The 21,922-nt window shown below is 29.9% G+C and overlaps 1 protein-coding gene across 3 annotated transcripts in view; it reads right to left on the reverse strand.

Moving 5' to 3' along the window:
* Positions 1–21,922, reverse strand: part of LOC126839044 (5'-AMP-activated protein kinase subunit gamma-2-like) — a 32,641-nt gene that overhangs the window by 8,408 nt on the left and 2,311 nt on the right. For all 3 annotated transcript variants that reach the window (XM_050573978.1, XM_050573980.1, XM_050573979.1), the window contains exons 3-7: positions 21,136–21,500; positions 18,927–19,005; positions 17,713–18,080; positions 16,230–16,475; positions 4,925–4,961 (exon numbers count right to left, since the gene is read on the reverse strand). In XM_050573978.1, coding sequence (XP_050429935.1) covers positions 4,925–4,961; positions 16,230–16,475; positions 17,713–18,080; positions 18,927–19,005; positions 21,136–21,500 — 1,095 coding nt within the window. The remainder of the gene's footprint in view (positions 1–4,924; positions 4,962–16,229; positions 16,476–17,712; positions 18,081–18,926; positions 19,006–21,135; positions 21,501–21,922) is intronic.

Consider the following 21,922-nt stretch of genomic DNA (forward strand, 5'->3'; position numbering starts at 1 on the left):
TTCACACGCGCACGGGTATGCACTTTGAAACTTCAGATAGTGTAAAAAAAAGTATAGAATAGGTAAAGAAAGTGTTTGTTCAAACACCGCTGTCTTTTTGTAAGTATAATACTTATTCTCTCGCCATGCCTTTGGCGGCGATAAGGTTTACACAAGACAACGCGTACAATCTCGCAAAATATTTACATTAGTTGGCAAAATAATGATCCTCCGAAAATACTCACTTCACACAACTCTGCACATCGAAACCTCACCCTTTCAAACCGTACCTGTCGTATCCGATTAAGCGTATCAAGGTTTTACATTTTTTTCAAACACTTTCCGAATTCCTACGTGTTGTCGTTTGATACATGACAGCCATAAAAGTCGGCCAAAGTCGAACGTTAGCGAGTCCTTTGATACAGAACAAATGACAATGTATTTATTTATTTTTTACAAATAAAAATTAAAACAAAAAGGGTTAAACATGTTTATTCTTGGTTGTGTCCATCTTACAATCCTCAAATGAAGTTTTTTAGAAGAGTTTTGAAATGTTTGCGACGACTATTCTAAATATCGTTTATTACCCGCACATCGATGTCTTATCGCCAATTCAAAGTTTATATTAACAATATATTATGCACACACACAAAGCGCCGTGACTTTTCTCACGTATTTACAAAAATAATACTACACTACAACAAATCTAACCGTCAATAAAATTAAGCCATAATTTGAGAGTCATTAGACGAAGCCGAATGCGTATGTATCATTATAATGAATTATATATTTCTGCAACTAGAATTCCTCCGGCTTCACGTTACGATAATTACTTACATCAAGATAAACTGATGGATTTACAAGGCGAAACGAATATAATTTATGTACAATTTACACGCTTCTAGATTATTTCAATGGCATTGAAAAAATAAATCGAAATAAATGAAAATTTAATACAATCGCGATAAGATTAAATTTATTGAGAGTTTGCTTAAACATGCATGCATTATTCTACGGCGGAAATGTACATTGTACTTACCGTTAAAGAAACAAAATATATAAATGTCAAAAAACCAACCAAACGAATCAAGAAATAACATATTGCTATAAGACAAAAAGTAAATAAATTGTAAGAAATTAATTTCGTTATATGTATAACGCATACATCCGCCATTGAACACCGTCTGAATTGACTACCTAAATTATATTTTTATTAATAACAACAAAAGAAAAATTGTTCTTTTTTAAATTTGAATGTTCGCATAATTTATATGTTAGTTATGACTTATGATTAAAGCTTTTCAGAGGCTTTTTGAATATTCAACATACCAACTTTTCGGAGTAGGTATGCAACGCTTTGAATATTATAGTCATTACTCATTAAATATATAATAAAATGTATACAACAACTGAGACATTAGTTAGCATTGATTATTACACAAACACATATAAGAAATAATTATAATTAAATACATTCATCGGTAAATATTTTATAAACCATTAAAACGAATGACAACAGAGTTAATTCAAACACAATTTTTACAGCGATTACTCTCCTATATTTTGTAAGTAAATTAGAATATACGTGATAATGTTTGAATTACGAGTATACGTATCATAATAAGAAACAATTGGGAGGAAGTCATGTGACCGTCAGTTCCCCTCATTGGTTCTGTATAAAAAAATAATAAGAAGAAGTAATTATTTGTTGTAATTGTGATACATGCGAGAGAATTGTTTAAAAAATGAAGTGGATGAGCAGAGTAATTCGTTTTAAGTTCATGAGTCACGTGTCGTTGCGAAAATTACTTTTTTTTTTTAATTCTTAACTTTTTAATCGAGTAGATACTCGTTTCAAATCACTTTTTTGGAGCAAGGGTAAAGGAAGTTTTACTAAGATAAGTTCATAAAATGCTCAGTGTAAGAATGGTAACTGTCACATTTTGTATCCTTTTACAACTATAAAAAACGCAAGCGCAGACTTCAATATAAACGTGCTCAGCGGCGATAATCACTACACAGCATTAACCAGTACAAATTAACAACTCGATTGAGTATCCAATTTAAATAAGATTATTACATGACACGATCCGAATTAAATAAATTAGTTTATAGTACAGAAATTGAATAACTTGAATTTCAGATAGAAAATGTTGAATTATTCAAATATTCCAGTTTTTCCCTCACCCCTGTCAGAAAGTTAAATGTTTAATTAGGGCTGAGTAAGTTAAACAATTTTGTAAAAACTAATACAATTATTTAAAAAAAATGTAATATATATATATTACAGTTTATCATAACTTTTGTTCCTTAAATTTATCTTTGATTGTAAAAAAAAAAATTATTAGATGATTAGACAACTGTACACAGCGATCGGTCGGTAAACAAATAATAAAAATTGTTTAATGTTTATGTAATAGGGCAAATTAAAGCTACGAACAAGTAAGTAACATTAATTGTAAAACACGATTGCCCGTTATTTCCGGTCGGGGCACATCATTTCTTTGAATACTATCTTTCTTTCATCGCGTCGTTTATTGATTTTAAAGACCAACATTAACTAAATAGTGTATATTTTTTTACAATTTTTTTTTTGACTGTTTAATATTCAAAACGACAAATACTAAATTCGCTTAATTCGCCACTCTATTATTAAAGTATACCTCATGATTTAGCCGTCTATCGACCGAAGGCCGGATTAGAAATAAATTAAATATTCTAAGTATACTTTGAATGTGCTGGTATGTTGTTGTATGAAGTTTTAAATTTCTATCACACACTGTTTTTTTTACACATCAGCTGTAGTGAAATCGCCTTTTAAATTGAGTGGCATGCTGAAACGCCAAGTGTACACACTAAAGGCAATAATAAAAAGCAACTACCGGAATTGCAACATGTTGCTTTCTATTTGTCTCTATGTTTCGATAAAAACAAAACACATACTGATAGCAGATACATGTTGCCTTAGTGTAGACCAAGCTTAAGGTAGCAAAGGTGTATCCGGGAAATCGTCGAGAGTAAATAATGCTATTATCCCCTGAGAAAAAACTTTTTTCGCACGCAATACTCTCACGCTCATTATAGTGGCCGTTTTTCTCTCATTGCAGCCTTGTAATGCACACAAATGGCGTGCAAGGACTTGGCCACAAGGAGTGCCTACCTAACAAACACGTGAATAAGTCCACTGCTACTAAAACCTCAATGAATACGATTGTTTTTTAAAATGCATATTTGATCAATTTCACTGTCGTGTATACAAGGGAAACAATAGCGATATTAATGACCGGAAACCCCTATGATATTATATATACGAATAAAACCACTAACTAATTAGATAAAACTAATTAGATTCGAATAAAGTTGATACACAAACAAAACAAACACTCGAATGGTTGATTATGAAAGTACGTCTAATTCTAGTTCTAAAAAAAAAATAAAAATAAGATTAGACCATTGTTAAAAATATAATATTTTTGTAAGGGACACTGCAGAGCTTTTAGACACGCAACTTTCGGTTACGGCTGACGATTGTACTGTAACCCACCAGGGTTAAATACTTTTGAGTTCGTGCAAAAAAGTAATTTTGAAATTAAATGCAATGTGAATTTAAAAATGTCACGTGCTTTTTTAATTGAACTAATTCGTGGTCACGTACCTAAACGAGGCGGATTAAATTTGACGTAAAATAAATTATAGCTACCTTAACTGGAACTTTAATAGAGAACTACTCCTAAAGTCAGTATTTTGTGAAAGGTCTTTTCTCTAGTCAAGCAGCACACCCCTTTTACCACAACTATACTCTTGAAATGACTTTCGATCAAAAGTAACTACGGCGAATCCCGCCAAATTAATTAGTGCCGTTATCCTGGACGCTTTGTAATCAAAATAACAATTTTAACGGAATGACAGACCACTTACACATATTACAGCCTACCGGACTATAAAACATAATTTACCCAACAAAAGACTACTGGTAAAACAACTCCAAAGCGAGCAGTTGGAATTGTTTTTAATATTTTGCATACAAATTTGTTTTTTGCGTATTTTTTAACAACGTCAACAACAACACAAAATCAGCAGCATTATAATTTATAATGTTTTAGCTCGTTTATTTTTTTCACCTGATAGTAGAAGTGGTAATGTAAAAGTTTTACGTTTTTTGGAATCTTCGGATTGTTCTACGCTATCAGTATCATAGAATAGGTAAATACATGTTATTCAATCATGTTTATTCCTAGGCAAATGTGTCAGTAGTAAATTCCGATTTCAAATCTCTAAACAAAGCCAACCAAATACAATACTATTAAAAACTGCTATTATTAATGATAACGTGGACTTCTTGAAAATAGTAATGCGCCAACAACGTTTACTGAATAGGTTTTTGTAAATTTCAGTAAAAAAAAAAAAACTAGAGTAAAGTCAAAGCCTCACATAATCGAACTGATGTTTTACAATGATTATTATTATCGATCGTTATTGTCAAATGTGTTTTTTGAAAAAAAATAATCGATTGCGTATTATAAAAAAAATTAACTGTTAACAGATGATGCTGTCGTTGTTATAAGTCCAAGACTGTAGACGTTAAGCTGATGTTTTTTTCTCCTCAAACTAATCGTAATACATACAGTAACAGTGCCTGCGTTTACTTAAGATAATATCTTTTATTGGTTTCCCAATATAAAAATAATCATAGAATGTTAAGTTCTACAACAATATTGAGTTCCGTTGTAATTGACGTCAGAGATAAAAAGCTTTATATTAAAGTTGACTGTTGACCTATTGGAATGACCTATAATTTTCGTCATCTTCATGCAAGCATTTAATGAAATATAATAACCGCGGCGTCGTTCGTAAAACTAACTTAACTACATATCTATAATCTATAATATCTGTAATTATGTAAACTAAAATATTACAGTCTGTTATATTTAATGGAAATACTCACCTTGTGCGAAATTCGTATGCGGAATATTTGCTGCCCTCTGTAAAACAAAATAAGAAACACAGCGCGTTAGTTACAAATATTTACTATAGGTTGTCAAGTTAAGTGTACAAGGTCGTATGAGCTCTTATTCAATGTCAATTTTTTTAGCACGTCGTCAGCGATATATCAGGTATTTCTGGTTTAAAATACCTCGTGGCGTGATTGCATTTGTGGTGAGGGTATGACATTAAAATAGTATAATTTACAAAATTCAAGCGGGTGATATTATATAGTTACATTATATATATATATATATTCCATATAGTAACATTATTTAAATATTAACTATCGGTGTCTTATCGTCGAATACTTATTTTTAACGTCGAAATTAATCATAGTACATATACGAATAATTATTATGAACTATCAAAGATTTAGCTTAGAGATATATACATTTATAGATTATAGATCATATATTATGTAATTAGTAATTTTTTTTGTTGAGTTATATTTTTATCAATAGCTATCGTTCACATTGTGTACAAATGTATTAATTATAATTTATATTAGAACAAATACCTAGTGAAAAAATGTAATAATAATGCTTAATAAATTGTCAAGTTGTTATCAAACCTAAAAAAGAGTGTACTCCAAACAAGGTAATAGTAATATTAACAATAATTAAAAAATATGTTTAACATACTATTATAATACATATTTTAGGTAGATCCATTACACCAGTATACGGGTACCTACTATACTATTGGTACATCATTCTAGCTTTCAAAGTGTATTCTAACAACTTTATATTCTGATCACGTTATGCAAGTTAACCATTTTAATATAGAATGAAACTAGGTTCAATTTAAAAACAGCAACGTCTTTTCTACTTCCTTCTTTACAGAAAACTATATTCTTACGAATAGAACCATTTTCTACCTAGGTTTTTGTGTTCTAGTGAAGTTATTACTAACAATTTAAAATAAACAAGAAAATTTGTCTTTATTATAGGATAAAGTAAAATTCAAATTCTCAACAGTTTAGGAGATAAGAACTATTTTCGTTTAAAACCAAACCAAGACATTCTATTTGAGGCCAATACAATTTAATTACTCAAAAATTCGAAAATAAGCAAACAATTTTCGAAAATGTTTTCAGCTCAGATGCGTAACCTACCTTCTGGTCGTACAGTTCTACATTTATTAAGTAAATAATGAAAATAGATTTTAAAAATATACTTGGCGATCAATTACAAAATTTAAATGTCTTGGTAAACATTACGTATTTGTTTGTAATGAATTTATCAATATTAAATGATATCCTCAACAGCCATAACAGCGATAAAATCTTATCTATAATAGTACTAATAAAGTTATGCACCACACACCTGTTATATAAGATTTTAAATTAGGTTTATTGATTTTTATATTGTTTAACAACATAATCGCGACTATTAATAGTAATTATGTTACTAATGTATACATATTTTTTTTATAAAAAAAATTCAATGAAATGTTTTAACTCGTTCAACTTAGAAGGTCGTTTAATTAAACCAATTCTTTTTTTGATTCGTCAACACAATTAGGACTGACTAGATTAAGGAGCGTAATTTGTGTATATAATTAACTATGTAATAAGTAAAATGAATAATTTAGTAAACATTAATATAAATATACATTTTAAAACCAAAATATGGTACCTACAATGTAATTTGTATTGAGTGAAATCATTGACTTGTCTACACTTTACAAAATATGATACACATACAACGATAGATTAAATAGTACACAAACTTAAGTTAAAAACTTACAAATTCTAATTTTATTTTAATATTATTATATATTAAAAAAAGTTGAATTATTGTAATAATGCTAGTTTTACATACGATAAAATTGAAATTTACTTAGGGAAAAATAAGATGCCGAACAGAAGAGCTGACAACTGAGTTCTGAAGTAGGTACATTAAAAAATACGAAACAGTTAATCAGGCAAAGGGATTACTATCGTAAACAACCGTTTTGCATAGTGTAAAAAATAAAATTAATTTAAATATTAAACAGCTAGAGCCTACAGTAGTATATATATATTTTTTTAATAGACAAATAATTTGAATTCATATTTCGAGCATATGCTCAGGAGAGTCAGAAGTTATTTCGATATAAAAAAAACACAAATGACTACGTTAAATAATATGAAGGCATTAAAAAAAAAACACTAACAACAACTGCGAATTAGATAATTAAATACAAGTACATAAAAAGTAGTTAGTTTTACATGTACTGGCCCTGGCGCGCTATTTCATAATACGGGGTATATACTTTAAAATATTGTAATACGGCGTACATAATAATATATAATATTATTTAAATAATGAAACGTACTCTCGGTCAAAAAAAGACATACGACAATAGTAAAAAAAATAAGCTTATCAGTCATCACTGACTCATACTTTAGATTATGCAAAATGCTTTGTTGCACTTCAACTTAACATTATAATTTGTTTATATTACTAAAAGTTATTTTTTCAAAAAGAATTAATTATTGAATATTATGTAACCTTTTTTTAAATTATTTATGCGAAATCATTTTTTTCTTTAAACTATTTTGACAAGTTGAAGAAAACAGCTATTTCCCTCCCACCAATAACAAATAATTTGCATAATCTAAATAATAATTAATTAAAGTTTTAAATAGATTATAATTAATTGCGACGATGCCAACGACGGTTACCATCAATACCGTGTTGACAATATTTAATAATTTTTAAAAACCCAGTACAGTGTGGTAACAGCATAGTAGGAACAGAACATATTGGGGCGTAATGGGGCGGATAAAATCACTTTCAAACTAACACTTCGTTGACAATCAGTAGTGGTAGAAGTACAAATATACATATAAGCTTGTACGTAATGACAATAATGTGCTAAAAATGTAATTTTTGTAAAAAAGTTACAAAACGCCGTAATTAATAATTTTATTATTTGATTACTTAACAATGTTTAAATACAATCTATTTTGCATATATTTTCTTCGTGAAACATGTTTCAAATATTTACATACTGAAATCTAACCCTCAATATATTTTATCTACAGGTTATTTTCATTTTTATCAATGTACCACAGCTTTATAATAGTGAATAAGTTACATAATTTACATTCTTAAATAGTCTATTTAAACTTTTATCCGATTGCACATAAAAAGGGTACTAAATTTGTATCAAATAATTATACCAATAATTTAGGAAATAATTTTGTTTAACAGAAATTTGGACTAGTTCGTCAAATTTATCTATACATTCATTATATCATATAAAATTTAACTTGTTTGACTCGTTTAAAATGATACGTTTATTTACCTCCTACCTAATGAACGTGGCATTATATTATACTTGAAACACTCGTTTTTTTGTTTGAAAATTGAAACTTGAAAAGTTAATACACCCGGTCCACTAAAGTAATTTAAATCATGATTGAAATATACAGGTTATTGCATATCGTCTCGAATTGTTATCTTCAGAAACAAAATGGCGACGTAAGGGGATATCAATTTTACTATATACTTTACAATTACTATATATTTTACTGTGTACTTATTTACTTGAGGCTCCCTTTACGCCGAAATATTTGTTTTTATAATGCAATAACCTTGTATATTTTAATCGTGATTTAATCCTATAATTTGTAGAAAAAAAACTTTAAAAAGTACAAATTTCTTATTTTAATATGGCAACCAAGAAGTAAATAAACATACATAATATATTCACGCATAAAGACATTGCGTCTGGTAATAATACTATTGCGGTATTATTACCAAAATCGTAACTTGTTAGTTGTTAGTTGAATATATAAAAAAAAAAAAGATACGTTACAAACAAAGCAAGGAAATATGATTTTAAATTCAAAATAGTTAACCATAACCAACATATAATTAATAATAGCATAGAAGTACTATCGATAAACGTTGACAAATGAAAAAAATATCACTAAGCCTTAAAAGAGGTGAAAACTATTTCTCCTTTTCGAGCGAAGTTTTAGTCTGAAAATTAGACTGAAGGTAGATAACTAAAGTGGGGCTATAACTTATATGAGGTTCCTTAAAAATCTGTAGTTGCTCTTTTTTTATAAACCTAAAATAAAAAAACCGCAACCAAATTATTGACAAATAATTTCTTCAAAAACGAATTCTACTTAAACTATAAATTAAATTACGATACAACCAAAAAATTAGATTGCCCAGGGTAACATAACATCATCGAGGCCTATAAGTTTAAGGTAAGTTCTATTGATAATAGAAAAAATAGTAATACATTTTACAGTTATTGATCTAGAGAGCTCAAATGTTTAACACAATATGTCGAGTTCAGTCAACAACATAAACTGTTCAAATTTCAGACATATACATTCAATATATCGTGAGAAAAAAGATTCCCTTCTATAACCCAATCCCACAATTACCCTCAAATTATATTCTGTTAATTAAGTTAAGCGCACAAACATACTGGTTAAATTTAAGGGAAAAATTAGAATCCACATAGTTGCTATCTATAGACATGGGAATTTCACAGACGAGCGAACACACATATCCACAAACAGAATGCCACATTTTTCTATTTTTGAAGCTTACTCCCACACTGATATTAGAAAAAAAATGTTCAGGGAACAGTAGCTTCCTCTTTGATGAAGCAAAATGAGAAATCTACACTTGGACAGTTGTAAATTACTAAGTTGATATTTGTGAATAAATCAATAGTCAACATACATTTGAAAATATTTTCGTTATATGGTTAATTGCGATATAATAAGGCAACAAATAATCTTAGGCTGACGATCAATCGTATCCTCGCCCTAATAGTTCAATCCTACATAGTTTTTTGTACTTCCACCATTTACATAATCGAATCGAAGCGTTTCAAAAAGCTGATTTTATCACTTTCGGTTATAATAATTTCTGTAGACCCTTGACCCCCCAGTCCCAATATGCTCCGTCACCACTATTGTCCGACCCACTGTACTGTTTTTTTTGTTTTAAAATTTCGCCTAAAAAGTAAAAAAAAACAATCTTCAGGAAAATTATCCACCATAACATAAAAAGTATCTATACTACAGAAATTAAATTTTTTTTAAATTTCTGTAGTATTTAGAAATTTAAAAGACACAAAGTTACAACTCCTCTTATCAAAATACGCAACTGTTCCTTTTACGAAATAGACATAAAATTCACCTTGAAAATACAATTTCCATCTCCCTATTCACTATTGAGATATGAAAAAGTTTCTAAAAAATGTTGTGAATTCTCGTTAACTTGTATTTAAAAATACCAAATACATAATTATATAATAATTCAGTTGACAAAAAGGTTAGATATGATTTACTTGCTTATGTTACTGATGGAATTTTATGCTACCGAGATGAGGAATATAATATGCACCTATCCAATTATTTTCATTCTGAAAATTAGTTTAGATGTTAGATGTTTAACACAATTATTATTTATTATATGAGCAATTCCTTACTAAAATTATGGAAGCACATAAGTAAATTTAATTTAAAAATCCTTATATGTGATTAACATAATTTTTACATCACATTAAAATGTATTATATCATTGTCATAAATAATAATCGACGCCATTTTTACATATATTTTAATCTTAAAACACCCAATATACGTTTAAAATATCTCTTTCGATAGTAATTAATTCTTATAGATGATTTCGGTGTATTCAAACGACTCTTAATTGGCCTTCGTTAAGTCAAATAATAAACGAACTAGAGCTAATGTTACTCTAAGACATCAATGTTAAACTAGTGACAAAACAATTAAATATAATATATTCTTCTGAAATACAAGGTGGCGGCAACAACGCTTAAAACGCACGAGTTGTTGACACAAGATCATATTATAATTCCGGTGTCAGTAGGATTAAGTCAAATAGATAGTAATTTGAACATTAGACGGCAGTATATGGTACCCAATAATAACAGGCAATAGTTTTTTTTTTTTAAATACAAACAAAACAGTTACTACATTATTTTTGTACTTCCGGCGTTGTGTTTATCTATATTTGATAATATATTTTCAATAAACAAATATTTAGAAAGTCACATGATTTGAGCACTTCACTCCAAGGCGATTCGTGACAATAGAATACACGAATGTAGTGCTCTGCCGGTTCGGAGGCCTCACAAATAATAATAGGCTGACAACAACGCCATAAGGCATAGAAATGACCGTACAGTAATCTCGCGAGACTATGATAAAGTAAATGTCATTTTTAAGATACAACTGCAAAAACAAGGCCGCCAGATTCGTGTACTACTCACTAATTGCCAAATTTAAAAACAAAATGTATCGTGTCTAACAATTATTATTAAGCTGGATGATTTAAAACCCATAATAATGCTATAAGGAAGATGTGACGGGCAGCGGCGACGATAAACACCATAGACGACTGACTATAATACTGCCGCTATGTTTAAGAATTTCGACTCCTTCATTTTACTGTATTATTATGTATTAAAATTATTATTATCATTACTATTATTTACAAAGTGCCACGACACGACTGTCATTATGATAATATTATGTTGTATTATAATTATTAAGTATTGTGGCACATAGGTGAATGCGAGCGATTCAACAGCACTCCCTTTAGAGATGTCATACCGCTACGTACAAAAGAGCCCCGCGTAAGATTAATTAATTTTCAAGCTAATTAAGAGTATTGCGGTAGTATATATACAATATATAGGGTAAACTACTAGCAGTACTCAAGTCTTGAAAACTATTTGGCTATATTAAAAAAAAAAACTTGAGATGATGGATTGATATGATATGGGTTTTTAACAAAGTAATTTAGGTTAATAAAATAAGAATATGTTTAATACAACTTTTGTAAATAAACCCTTAGGACTCACAGACCATATGATTTGTCGACCCAAATGAAAAGAAACAATGATTATGGCACGCGGCGTCACTGTACCTGATGCGGATAGAATGACGCGTGCGGCCAGTGGCATCGTACTCTACAACAACGGGGGACGATACGTACGAAGGGCAATGCGGCAGCCGTCAGCGTGGTGACTGGCAGTCGTATGGCGGGCTGCAGTGTGGCCAGCTGGAAGGTAGCTGTGGCCGCGGCGGCGGCAGCCGGCGACGGGTTGGCGTGCAGGTCGATTGGGCTGCCGCCGTCCAGCGACCGGCTGCGGGGCTTGTTGATGACCGGCGGCGCCACCGACGGGTCCTGCTGTTGGCTGAACATCCATCGGAAATACCAGGACATGGCACGGGCATATTGCGCCCCGGTCCGAAAGAGAGTTTTGACTGGACACCGACACGCACTCGCGAGGTTAAATATTGAAACGATATAATACAACATATATTGACAAGGTAGATGAGGAGAAAAAGACTAACAACACATTACACAACAAACACCCGTATCGCGGACGGATACGGACCAACTGGCTGCCCAACAGAATATAGTTAGTACGTGCGACGCCGGCGACGGTTGCGGCTGCGGCAAGGATGGAACTGTGAAAATATATTTATTATGGGAGGGAACCGGTTCCCGTAAATTAAACGTAAAAAAAAAATAATAACACTATCCGTAGAGAAACAAAACTAAATATTATAAATAATAAAATTCGTATATATTGTGTGCGGAGTAATGGTACACGACCGGACCCGAAAGTCCTTGGTGGGGACTCTACAACATGATATTATATTATACAAATACACGTTTTTCATCATAATATATATATATATATATATATAAAACGACATTACGGATAATTAGTCGATGCGGATCGCAAGGTCTTTCGTGACACTTTCACTAAACATCGACCCCCCTCCTATTTTCATACACGGTAAATAATGCACACAAATAATGTACACAAGCTCAAGTACATGCGTGCGCGTGACAACAATATCAGTTGTACAACCTAAAAAGTAGCGGTGCTGATCTTCACAGTTTAACAAAAATGTAGAGTACAAGTAAATGTTTTTCTTCTTTTTTTGCCCACTTGTGCGCAACACCGGTTGGATGGGCGATGACATAAAATTGGGTCAGTAAGTCCAACGGACGGCCGGTCCGCAAACCGGTTGTTGTGTCATCGCGAGAAGCCTTCCTCCCTCTACTCACCTCGCGGTCGTTGTGTTATTATAACATACACACGTTTTATATGCATACAAATACATTCCTTCCAAAAACGCACGAATAAGAACGATAACATAGCATTGACTGAAGGAAATATAAATGAATCGGTTGTCCGGTAAACCGAATAAGAAGTGAAAAAAACGTCAGTTTTCTCCGTTCAACGGAAAAACATTGAATCGTCCATAACGCTATAATAGACGTGGTTACAATCCCTTTCATGGTTCAATGTTTTAAGCGTCAATATTTTACAAATGAAGACTGAAATGCGAAGTCACTTTCTGAAGTGTCTACCAACCCGATTTCAAATTTTTTTTTTATATAAAATTTAACATCCCTTCTATGGAGGCTAAAAAGCCGATTTTTTATTTTTGTTTTCAAAAAAATTTTATAAGCATTTAGATTTTACTTTTTTATAGTTTTTTTTAATAAATCTAACTAATTTTCTAATTGCTAAATCAAAAATCGGCCTTCAGCCCCCATAGTAAAAATAGTAAGCTTCACAAAAAAAAAAAAAATGCAATCTGTCGAATAGATACGGTAGAAAATGACTTCTACTAATGTAATTTTTTATCAAACTTTCGCCATAACTCGGAGAAAAATAACTTTAAAAGTATTACAACTAGAAAAACTTATATTTTTGTCAAATATTGCCTATCCTTTGCCCCTTAGTAAATAGCGCTTTCCTTTTCCCTTTAAGGATTTAACACCGACCATTTTTAATAGTTTTGTATAGGCAATTTATAAGAAAAAAGTGGTTTTAATAAGTTTTGACCATGTCAATTAATTTTACCAGTTAATTTGTAGAAGCTTCATGGTATTATTTTTAATTTAAATAATTTTGTCTATGACTAAAAGCCATTTTAGTTAATATAATAGTACATTTTTTGTCCATCGCACAGGCTGAACCAGTAATCCGATTCTGAGGTACATTTTTGATATCTTTTTCTTACTACGATTAAGAAACGTAAAACGTTTGAACATTTAATAAAAATTTAAGTTTTTAAAATCAAATTTGTAAAGGGTTAAAATTCAAAATTGAAAAAAGTGCCTCGTAGGATCTCAAGTAAACTTCATGAAGAATTCAAATATGTTTTCAAATAACTTATCGGATTACTGGTTATGCCTGTGCGATGTGTTTTGACTGAAAAAACGGCAGGTATCGAATCCCCTTAACATGATTATTATGATACAATTCTATATTTATATTATGATACTATTAAAATGTAATGAACATTTAGTTTTAGTTAACTTATTTTATTTCCATTGCGAAAAATTAAAATGTAATACAATATACGACTGAGTATGAAATTGTATAAACGAATAAATAAATTGAGCAATAATTAAAAGTTCACGCAAATTTTGAATTGCCCCCAGGAAAAAAAACACTTCCATGTTAAAAAAAAAATTACTCCTACACTTAATATATCACTGGTATACATCGTATTGTTATTTGTTATTATATTATGCTGTTGTTGTCACATTGTTGACTGCATGCACTACGCGCTTTAAATCTTAACGTTAAGAGGGCGTCGCACCGCCCATTTTTAAGGAGTAAAGTATAGACAATTTTTTACAAAATCTTAATTTAAAGGTTAAACTGTGATGTGTAATTATTAGTTCAATAACTAGGACTCTATTTTGGTAGTTAATTTATTTTTTGGACTATCACAGCATCCTTGAAAGCGATTTTAAAATGTTTTTTCATCTCTTAAATGTTTAAGAAGACTGAAAATAACTCGCTTAATTTTGGTTTTAGAGTAAACGCACCTATTATAAAATTAAAAGAGAAAAATATTCCGGAGGGCAAGACGATGCGTTTTTTTTATTATTCCAAGTATAACGCTCAATACATAGTTTAGAAATAACGACTATTTTAACAATTTTAAAATGACTGTAATTTTTCAAAAAATGAATTTTTTTTTTTTAAAAGAGTCTTGCCCTCCGGAATATTGTTCTCTTTTAATTTTATAATGGGTGCTTTTACACTAAAACCAAAGTTAAGCGAGTTATTTTCAGTCTGCTTAAACATGTTTTTACCACTGAAAATTACCGGTGCGACACCCTCTTAACTAAAACAGAGAAAAAACAAAAGTTTAAAGGACGGTAATAAATTAATTTAACACGGACACGAACAGAAAACGACCGTAAAATGACCAAACGACAAAATGCAGAGATTTGTTCACATTATTTAGTGATAACCGAGTAGATAATTGAACCACTATTAGTAAATATTAATAAAAATACATCACATTTATAATGATTATTAATTTCACTATTTATAAATTGAAGTAGGAATAATGTACAGTAATGAATAAAAAAAATATACTTTTTGAGAAAACCTTTCAATAAAAATCTGTAGATAATAAAAAATAAATAAAATATCATTAAGACTTAGGACTTCCACATTTTTTTTTAGTAATGTATAGCAATTTTCAGTCTTTTTATAGTAAAACAAATTGTTGAATACAAACACTATATAGACAAAACAAATCAAGGAAAACTTTCCAGAACGTTGTAGCATGCTATAAATACATTTTTAAAGTACATTAATTCTGAGTGTTTTCCAAGATTTTGATGAGAAATGGATGAAGTTTCACATTTTGTTCTAAAAATACCTTAAGTCAATTATTGTAAGCTATGTATCAGTCTTGGGAAGTAGAATAACTACTCTAAATTACTCGTTATAGTAATAATATTAATTTACAGTAATGACATTACCTTTTTTTAAAAGATAGTTTATATTTTTAGGCATTATATTGTCAGAATAAGATTCTAACAATAAAAATATACTTATAATTTATCTTAAGAAAACTAGGTATTTTAGTTTTTATAAGAGAATCAATCTAAAATGAAATTAGTTGAAGGGGAATAGTGTGGCGTAGTAGTTACTTGGAATGTCACTCGGCACCAGAGTTTTAGCGTTAGTGTCAGTTGCTGCTTTTTAGCAGTGACCATTCATTGTCCTTATCGTACATGTTTACACAAACCAAACCAACCAAAAGCTAATGGCCCAAGTTGCCAAGGCTAAAAAATTAATTAAGAAAATAGTCGGGTACTAAACCTATTGCTTCTACAGTAACCACTATCACTGTCCTATGCATTAGTTATATAAAAATATGTTTGAGTTAATGTATACTGCTGACATACTGAAATTATCAGATTAAAACTTACAGCTTTACGTTTGTCTTCAGCTGAAACAGCACTTTGAGATCTATGCCGAAACAAGTCCATCATTTTTGATACAGCTCCTTTTGTACTAGTGCTGTCTGAACCGGCACGTGGTCTTGCAGGTACAGTAGTTTGCTTATAACGATTACGAGTTGCAGGTGGTACTGAATTAGTAGGCTCTGTGTCAGTTGAAGAACTTGATCCGCTAATACTATTTCGAGCACTTGAACCTGGCGATTTGAGAGTTTGCTAAAAAAATAAAACAGGTTCAAATTATTGTCAAAACACTTTTTACATTATTCATTTGAAAAACTAAAAATATTTTGTGATTGTTTTGGTATACTGTAATATATAATTGATAATAGGAAAATAATGATTAAAACAAGCCTTAAGGCATTCGAATTTGAGTATTAACAAATAAAGTATTCTAAATAAATAAAATCATTTTACAATGTTATAATTTGTTATATTCAGTAATTATTAGAGCACTTATGTAAATTAAGTATGATTTATCTTTAATTAGAGATAAGATATCTCCATCAGAAGTACTTGTGTATAAATTGATCAATAAAATACTTTTAATGTGTTTCAACGTTAAATAATTTCACAAAATACTAAATATTAGAATAAAATAATTTATAGTAGTTAACTATTTATTTTGTTTTAAACATATTATTTTGTTAACTATAACATAAATATTTTTAAAGTACAATATGAAACAAACAAGTTAGTTTTAATTAAGATAATACATAATATGATAACACAAAATATGTATTTTAATATTAAATTGGTTGGCTTTTCAGTTTACTACTGTATATTATTTTGGTTATATTTGTGTCAGAGCGATGTTTACTGCATCATTGCTGTGGCTATACTACTATGAACATCGCTCCTGCAATGGTTTTGTAATGTTAGTATAAATATAAAAAATGGATACACTGAAAAAAGTGTAAAGCAATATTAATCCACATTAAAGCTTTAACCAGTCCAAAACTTATTTATACTTTACTTTGGAACTAAAATGTTTTAATGTTGCCGCCAATGCCTATTATCTATTTTGAACTTCATAGTGGCGAAATGTCACTAAAACTCTTCCAATACTTAACTCTATATGCTATTCACTCTTATTATATCCCCTCTTATTTTCAAATCTTATACAATGGTCCTTATGGAGCATTTATTTTTTCGCCAACTGTTCATAAAGTTTATAGGTTTATAACTAAAATTTGTTTATGATTGTCTCCTTGTAATATTGCATCTTTTCCAACTATCATCACCAACAATGTTTTCTTGCAATACATTTTAGCGTAGCCGCAGGCTTACACTTCCTTTTAAAAAATTGTTCATTTTCGACTTTTGCTTCTAGTAGCCCTCACAATCAATATCCCAGCCCTAACCTAACCAAAACTTATTGTTTTCTACAAATATCCATCCTAGAAAAAAAAAAAAATGTTCATTAGATAAAGTCATTAAACTCTTAACTCACTTGAATGGAATTTTTCATTTGTAACATAATTGTGTTGTTCTTTTTAGATGCAGCGTCAGACTTAGACCGAGGTCTAAATGCATCCAGAAGAGCATAAGTTTTACGAGTATGAGATGGCGACTGGCTCGTCCGAGGTTTCGGAGACATTTTTTTTTGTGTACATTGAGAAACGTGTTGCGCTTGCTGTTGTGGCAACTGTGGTTGTTGCAATTTATTTTTTTGCAATTGCACTTTTGGAGTTCCTTTGGCCAATATATCATCACCCGACTGACGCCGTTCTACTCCCAATGAACCTTTTTTAGTTTTGGTCAGGGCAGCAACAACTGCAGGTAAAAGTACAGGGGCTGAACCTCCCTTGCTCCATGTGCCTGTTGAACAACATAATAATATAATACAAAGCACAGTAGCACTAATAGTATATGATTTCTATTAATAAAACAGTGTATATCATTTCAAACAGTATTTTTAAATAAATGCTATAAATGCATTATTAATAAAATTAGAATAGTTGTAAATCTGAAGTCAATAATATTTGTAGACATTACAGGAAAAAACAAATTAAGTAATTTTTTAGAGTTAATATAAAGTTGTTTATTCATTGCCAAGTGTTGCGACTTGGCTGTAATATTACTTAAATCATTTTTAGCCATAAAGTTTATTATTATTACCTTTTGTATTTTACAGACACAAATAAAGTTATAAAGTTACCTGAAAAATCTCTGGCATCTAATTCTAACATTTTGTAATCACAAAACAAAAATGGTTTACATTAAATTTAATCAATAAATATTTAAATATCACACATAAATAATTTATTTTAATGAAGAGAATAATAAATCAAAAAATAATAAAATAGATTGTGCTAAAAGATATACAAGACATTATATGAAAGAATGTTCTAATAAGTCAATCAAGTATAGTTTTCTAGTTGGCCCTGAGTTATCATTGAAATAACAGACTTTTTCTATAATTGGAAATAAAATAATGTGATACAATGAACTGCAATTGTGTTATCAAAGATAACATTTTATAAAGCAGAAGATACTTATCTGTTTCTTATTTATCAGTATTATCAGTAAAAAAAACTATTTAACTAATATTATACATTAAACTGGTTTACTTGCATGCATGATTCTTTATTTTATAACATTTTAAGTTTTATCAAGAAGTAACTATATCCAAGCACTAACCCCAATTTACTTTATTAATCTTACCAGATCTTGGTCGATTAATGGATACACATTGGCCATCAGATTCATCTGCTGAAGTAGGTAATGGCTGTGATCCGAGCTCCTGTTACGAACAACACAAATACCAAATATTAAATGTTGTTAGTTAATTGTTTTAATAAAAAGTTAATGCTAAATTTAATTATTTAGTTAGATGTACTACGTTTTTTTTACCGTATTGTTTAGTTTTAATACATACAATAAACATACAAAGTATTAATAAGATTTATATATTTATTTACCTAACATGATAAATAAAATTTGATGTTGCTATAAATAGTGCACTATTATAGGTCAGTTATGAAGATGTAAAATGTGTGTTTATTGAATGAAGCAATTAGATTAAAAAGAGTACAGTGAAATTTTTTCGAAAAACTAATTTTTCATCTTACAGTATTTATCATTTATGAATGAGATCTACCTTCACCTAGATTTGTTATACCTTTTCCTCAATTTTCGGTAGAGGTTATTCAAAAAAGTATTTAAATATAATTTTTGTTTTATTCTCCTGTAATACTTTTTTTAAATTACATACCTTTTAAAGTTTTATCAATTTAATATTATAAACCTAAATTCTTATTAATTTACTTTATTATTTTAATAATTTATTATACTATATACTTATTCAAATTAGATAAGTTTTCTCATTATTATTAAATATGCAAAATTTAACAGTTAAATGTTCGTAATTTCTAGAATAAAAATCAAACAAACTCTAAGCTAATTGTTAATATTTTGATTAATGCTTCTATCAGGGTTATTTAAATTTTACTCTAATTGACTATAGAGTACAGAATGACTTGGAAACAACCTATTTTGTAATCAAACTTACATTATTTGAATACAAAGACAAAACACTCGTTTCTTTTACATTAAAAAAAAAATATATATATATACATAGATTTTAGCTTCGGTGCGGAGCTGAGAAGGTATTGTTTTTACATGGATGTGTTTTTATTTTTGTGTCTAGACCCACAATATCTCGTAAGCCGCTGAACCGATTTCTTCGTGTAGCAACTCTATAGATCAGAAATCATACCTGAAAGGTACTGAATTGGGCCAAAAATTAAAAAAAGTCACCCCTTCCCCATCAAAATCGAGAAAAACACCCAAAAAATGTACAAATTTTTTAACTTAAAATTACGATGCTCTATAACTTTTTAAAAAATAGTCGAAAAAGTTCCAAATTTATATGAATTGTTCTTCAAACATATAATAGTACTATCGATAAACATTAACAAACCAAAAAAATATTATAAACTCTATCCCCTAGAAGGGATAGAATTTTTTTCTTTATTTCACTTTTTTAAGCAAAGTTTTAGCGATTTAGATCTGAAAATTAGACCGAAGGTAGATCTAAAATGGAACTATAACATATACAATTTTCTCAAAAATCTGTAGTCAAGTTTTTTTTTTTATTAAGGAAAAACACCAAAATTAGGGTAAATTTACACTTTGGCCCTTGTCAGTTTCTACGTTGCTATGTGTGAGTGAATCAACAGTCAACAGGTAATGAAAATATTTTCATTATATTGTTAATTACGATATATGGGTAATTATGACAGTACATTTTTATAGACAGACGATCAACCCTTATCGTATCCACCCTGCATAAGACTAAATATTAAATTTTAAGTACATTATTGCTGGCCCCACGGTATCTTCTAAACCGCTATAACTGGTTTGAACATACTATCCACAGATTCGCATCGAAGCGTTTATTTAAAAGTGATATCACTTTCAGTTATAATAAAATCTGTAGACCTGTGACCTCTCTGTCCCCATTATGCCTCGGCCCCACTGTACTGGCTTTTTTTAAAAAAATAATTTATACTCATTTTCACCGTAGTTTTTATTACACCTGTTTTACTTTTTTAAATAGTTTTTAATTTTTTTTATTACATATTTTTAATTTTTTTCAAGATAGCCATTTTATTAAAAATAATTTTTAAAAAAGAATTGGTGAAAAAAATTTGTATTTTTATTCATCCGTTCAAAAGTCATATTTACCGATTTTACAATAACTTTTTTGTGTAACTACTACTCTTCATGTCAACAGTTTATAAAACAGAAATTATACGCCAAAGGTACTTTAGAAGGTGCTTTTAAAAACTTTTTTATAAGTCATTATATCTATATATTTATATGAATTTTTAAGTAAAAATCAAAATAAATGTTTGTTGATTTATCATACCGTTCGACGTTTTACCGTTTCTGCATCATAGCGCTTAACCCAAACTTCATCCATTGAATCGTAGTCTAAGGTAGATGAAGAAGATGCTTGGGATTTCATTTCAACAAGATTGACATCAAAGAAGTGTTTATCTCTGTGATGGGAAGGGGGTGATATAGGAGGTGTAGATTTAGCACTGACAGTAGTACTATTTGATTGGTCATCAGCTACCGGTGATTTTGGATTATGTTCTAAGTGTTCGTCTTCTTCTTTGCATTCAGAAAGACGTCGTCCAACAAACTGGTGGCTACGAGATGGCAAGCGATTGACGTGGCGTAAGAAATAATGCTGGAACCAATCAGCATCTTCAGGGCTGTCTTGAGCTCCTTTAACAAATAATTGTTGGACATTTAACATCATCATCATACAAGTTTAATAGGTCTTGAAGGCCCAACGCTACCACCATGAGACTAATTCACTGTCCGGGACGGGTTGTCAGTCTGTCGCTGAAGAGGGAGATGGCGGTTCCTTTAAACTAGATGATTTCTCATACAGTAAATGAATCGCTTTTTGTTGAAAGGGCATATTTTACATTTTTTGTTAAATTTTTTTTGCAACTTTCAAATAGTATAAACTTGAATTTAATATTTTTACAGTATCGAAATTTGGTATAAATGCCGAGTACCATGCACGTCATAATGCACATAAAAAAAAAATGATTTACAAAGTTACCACATTTTGAAAGTTATGCAGTATTTTGTCATTTCCCAAAAGTTCACCTGTTGAAACATGTGCCCTTTTAACAAGA

This window comes from Adelges cooleyi, unplaced genomic scaffold, assembly GCF_023614345.1.
Source record: "Adelges cooleyi isolate 19-005CV unplaced genomic scaffold, UGA_ACOO_1.1 ACOO_flye_CR_arks_rails_tigmint_CR_PRNA_30, whole genome shotgun sequence".
In the NCBI taxonomy this organism is placed as follows: domain Eukaryota; kingdom Metazoa; phylum Arthropoda; class Insecta; order Hemiptera; family Adelgidae; genus Adelges; species Adelges cooleyi.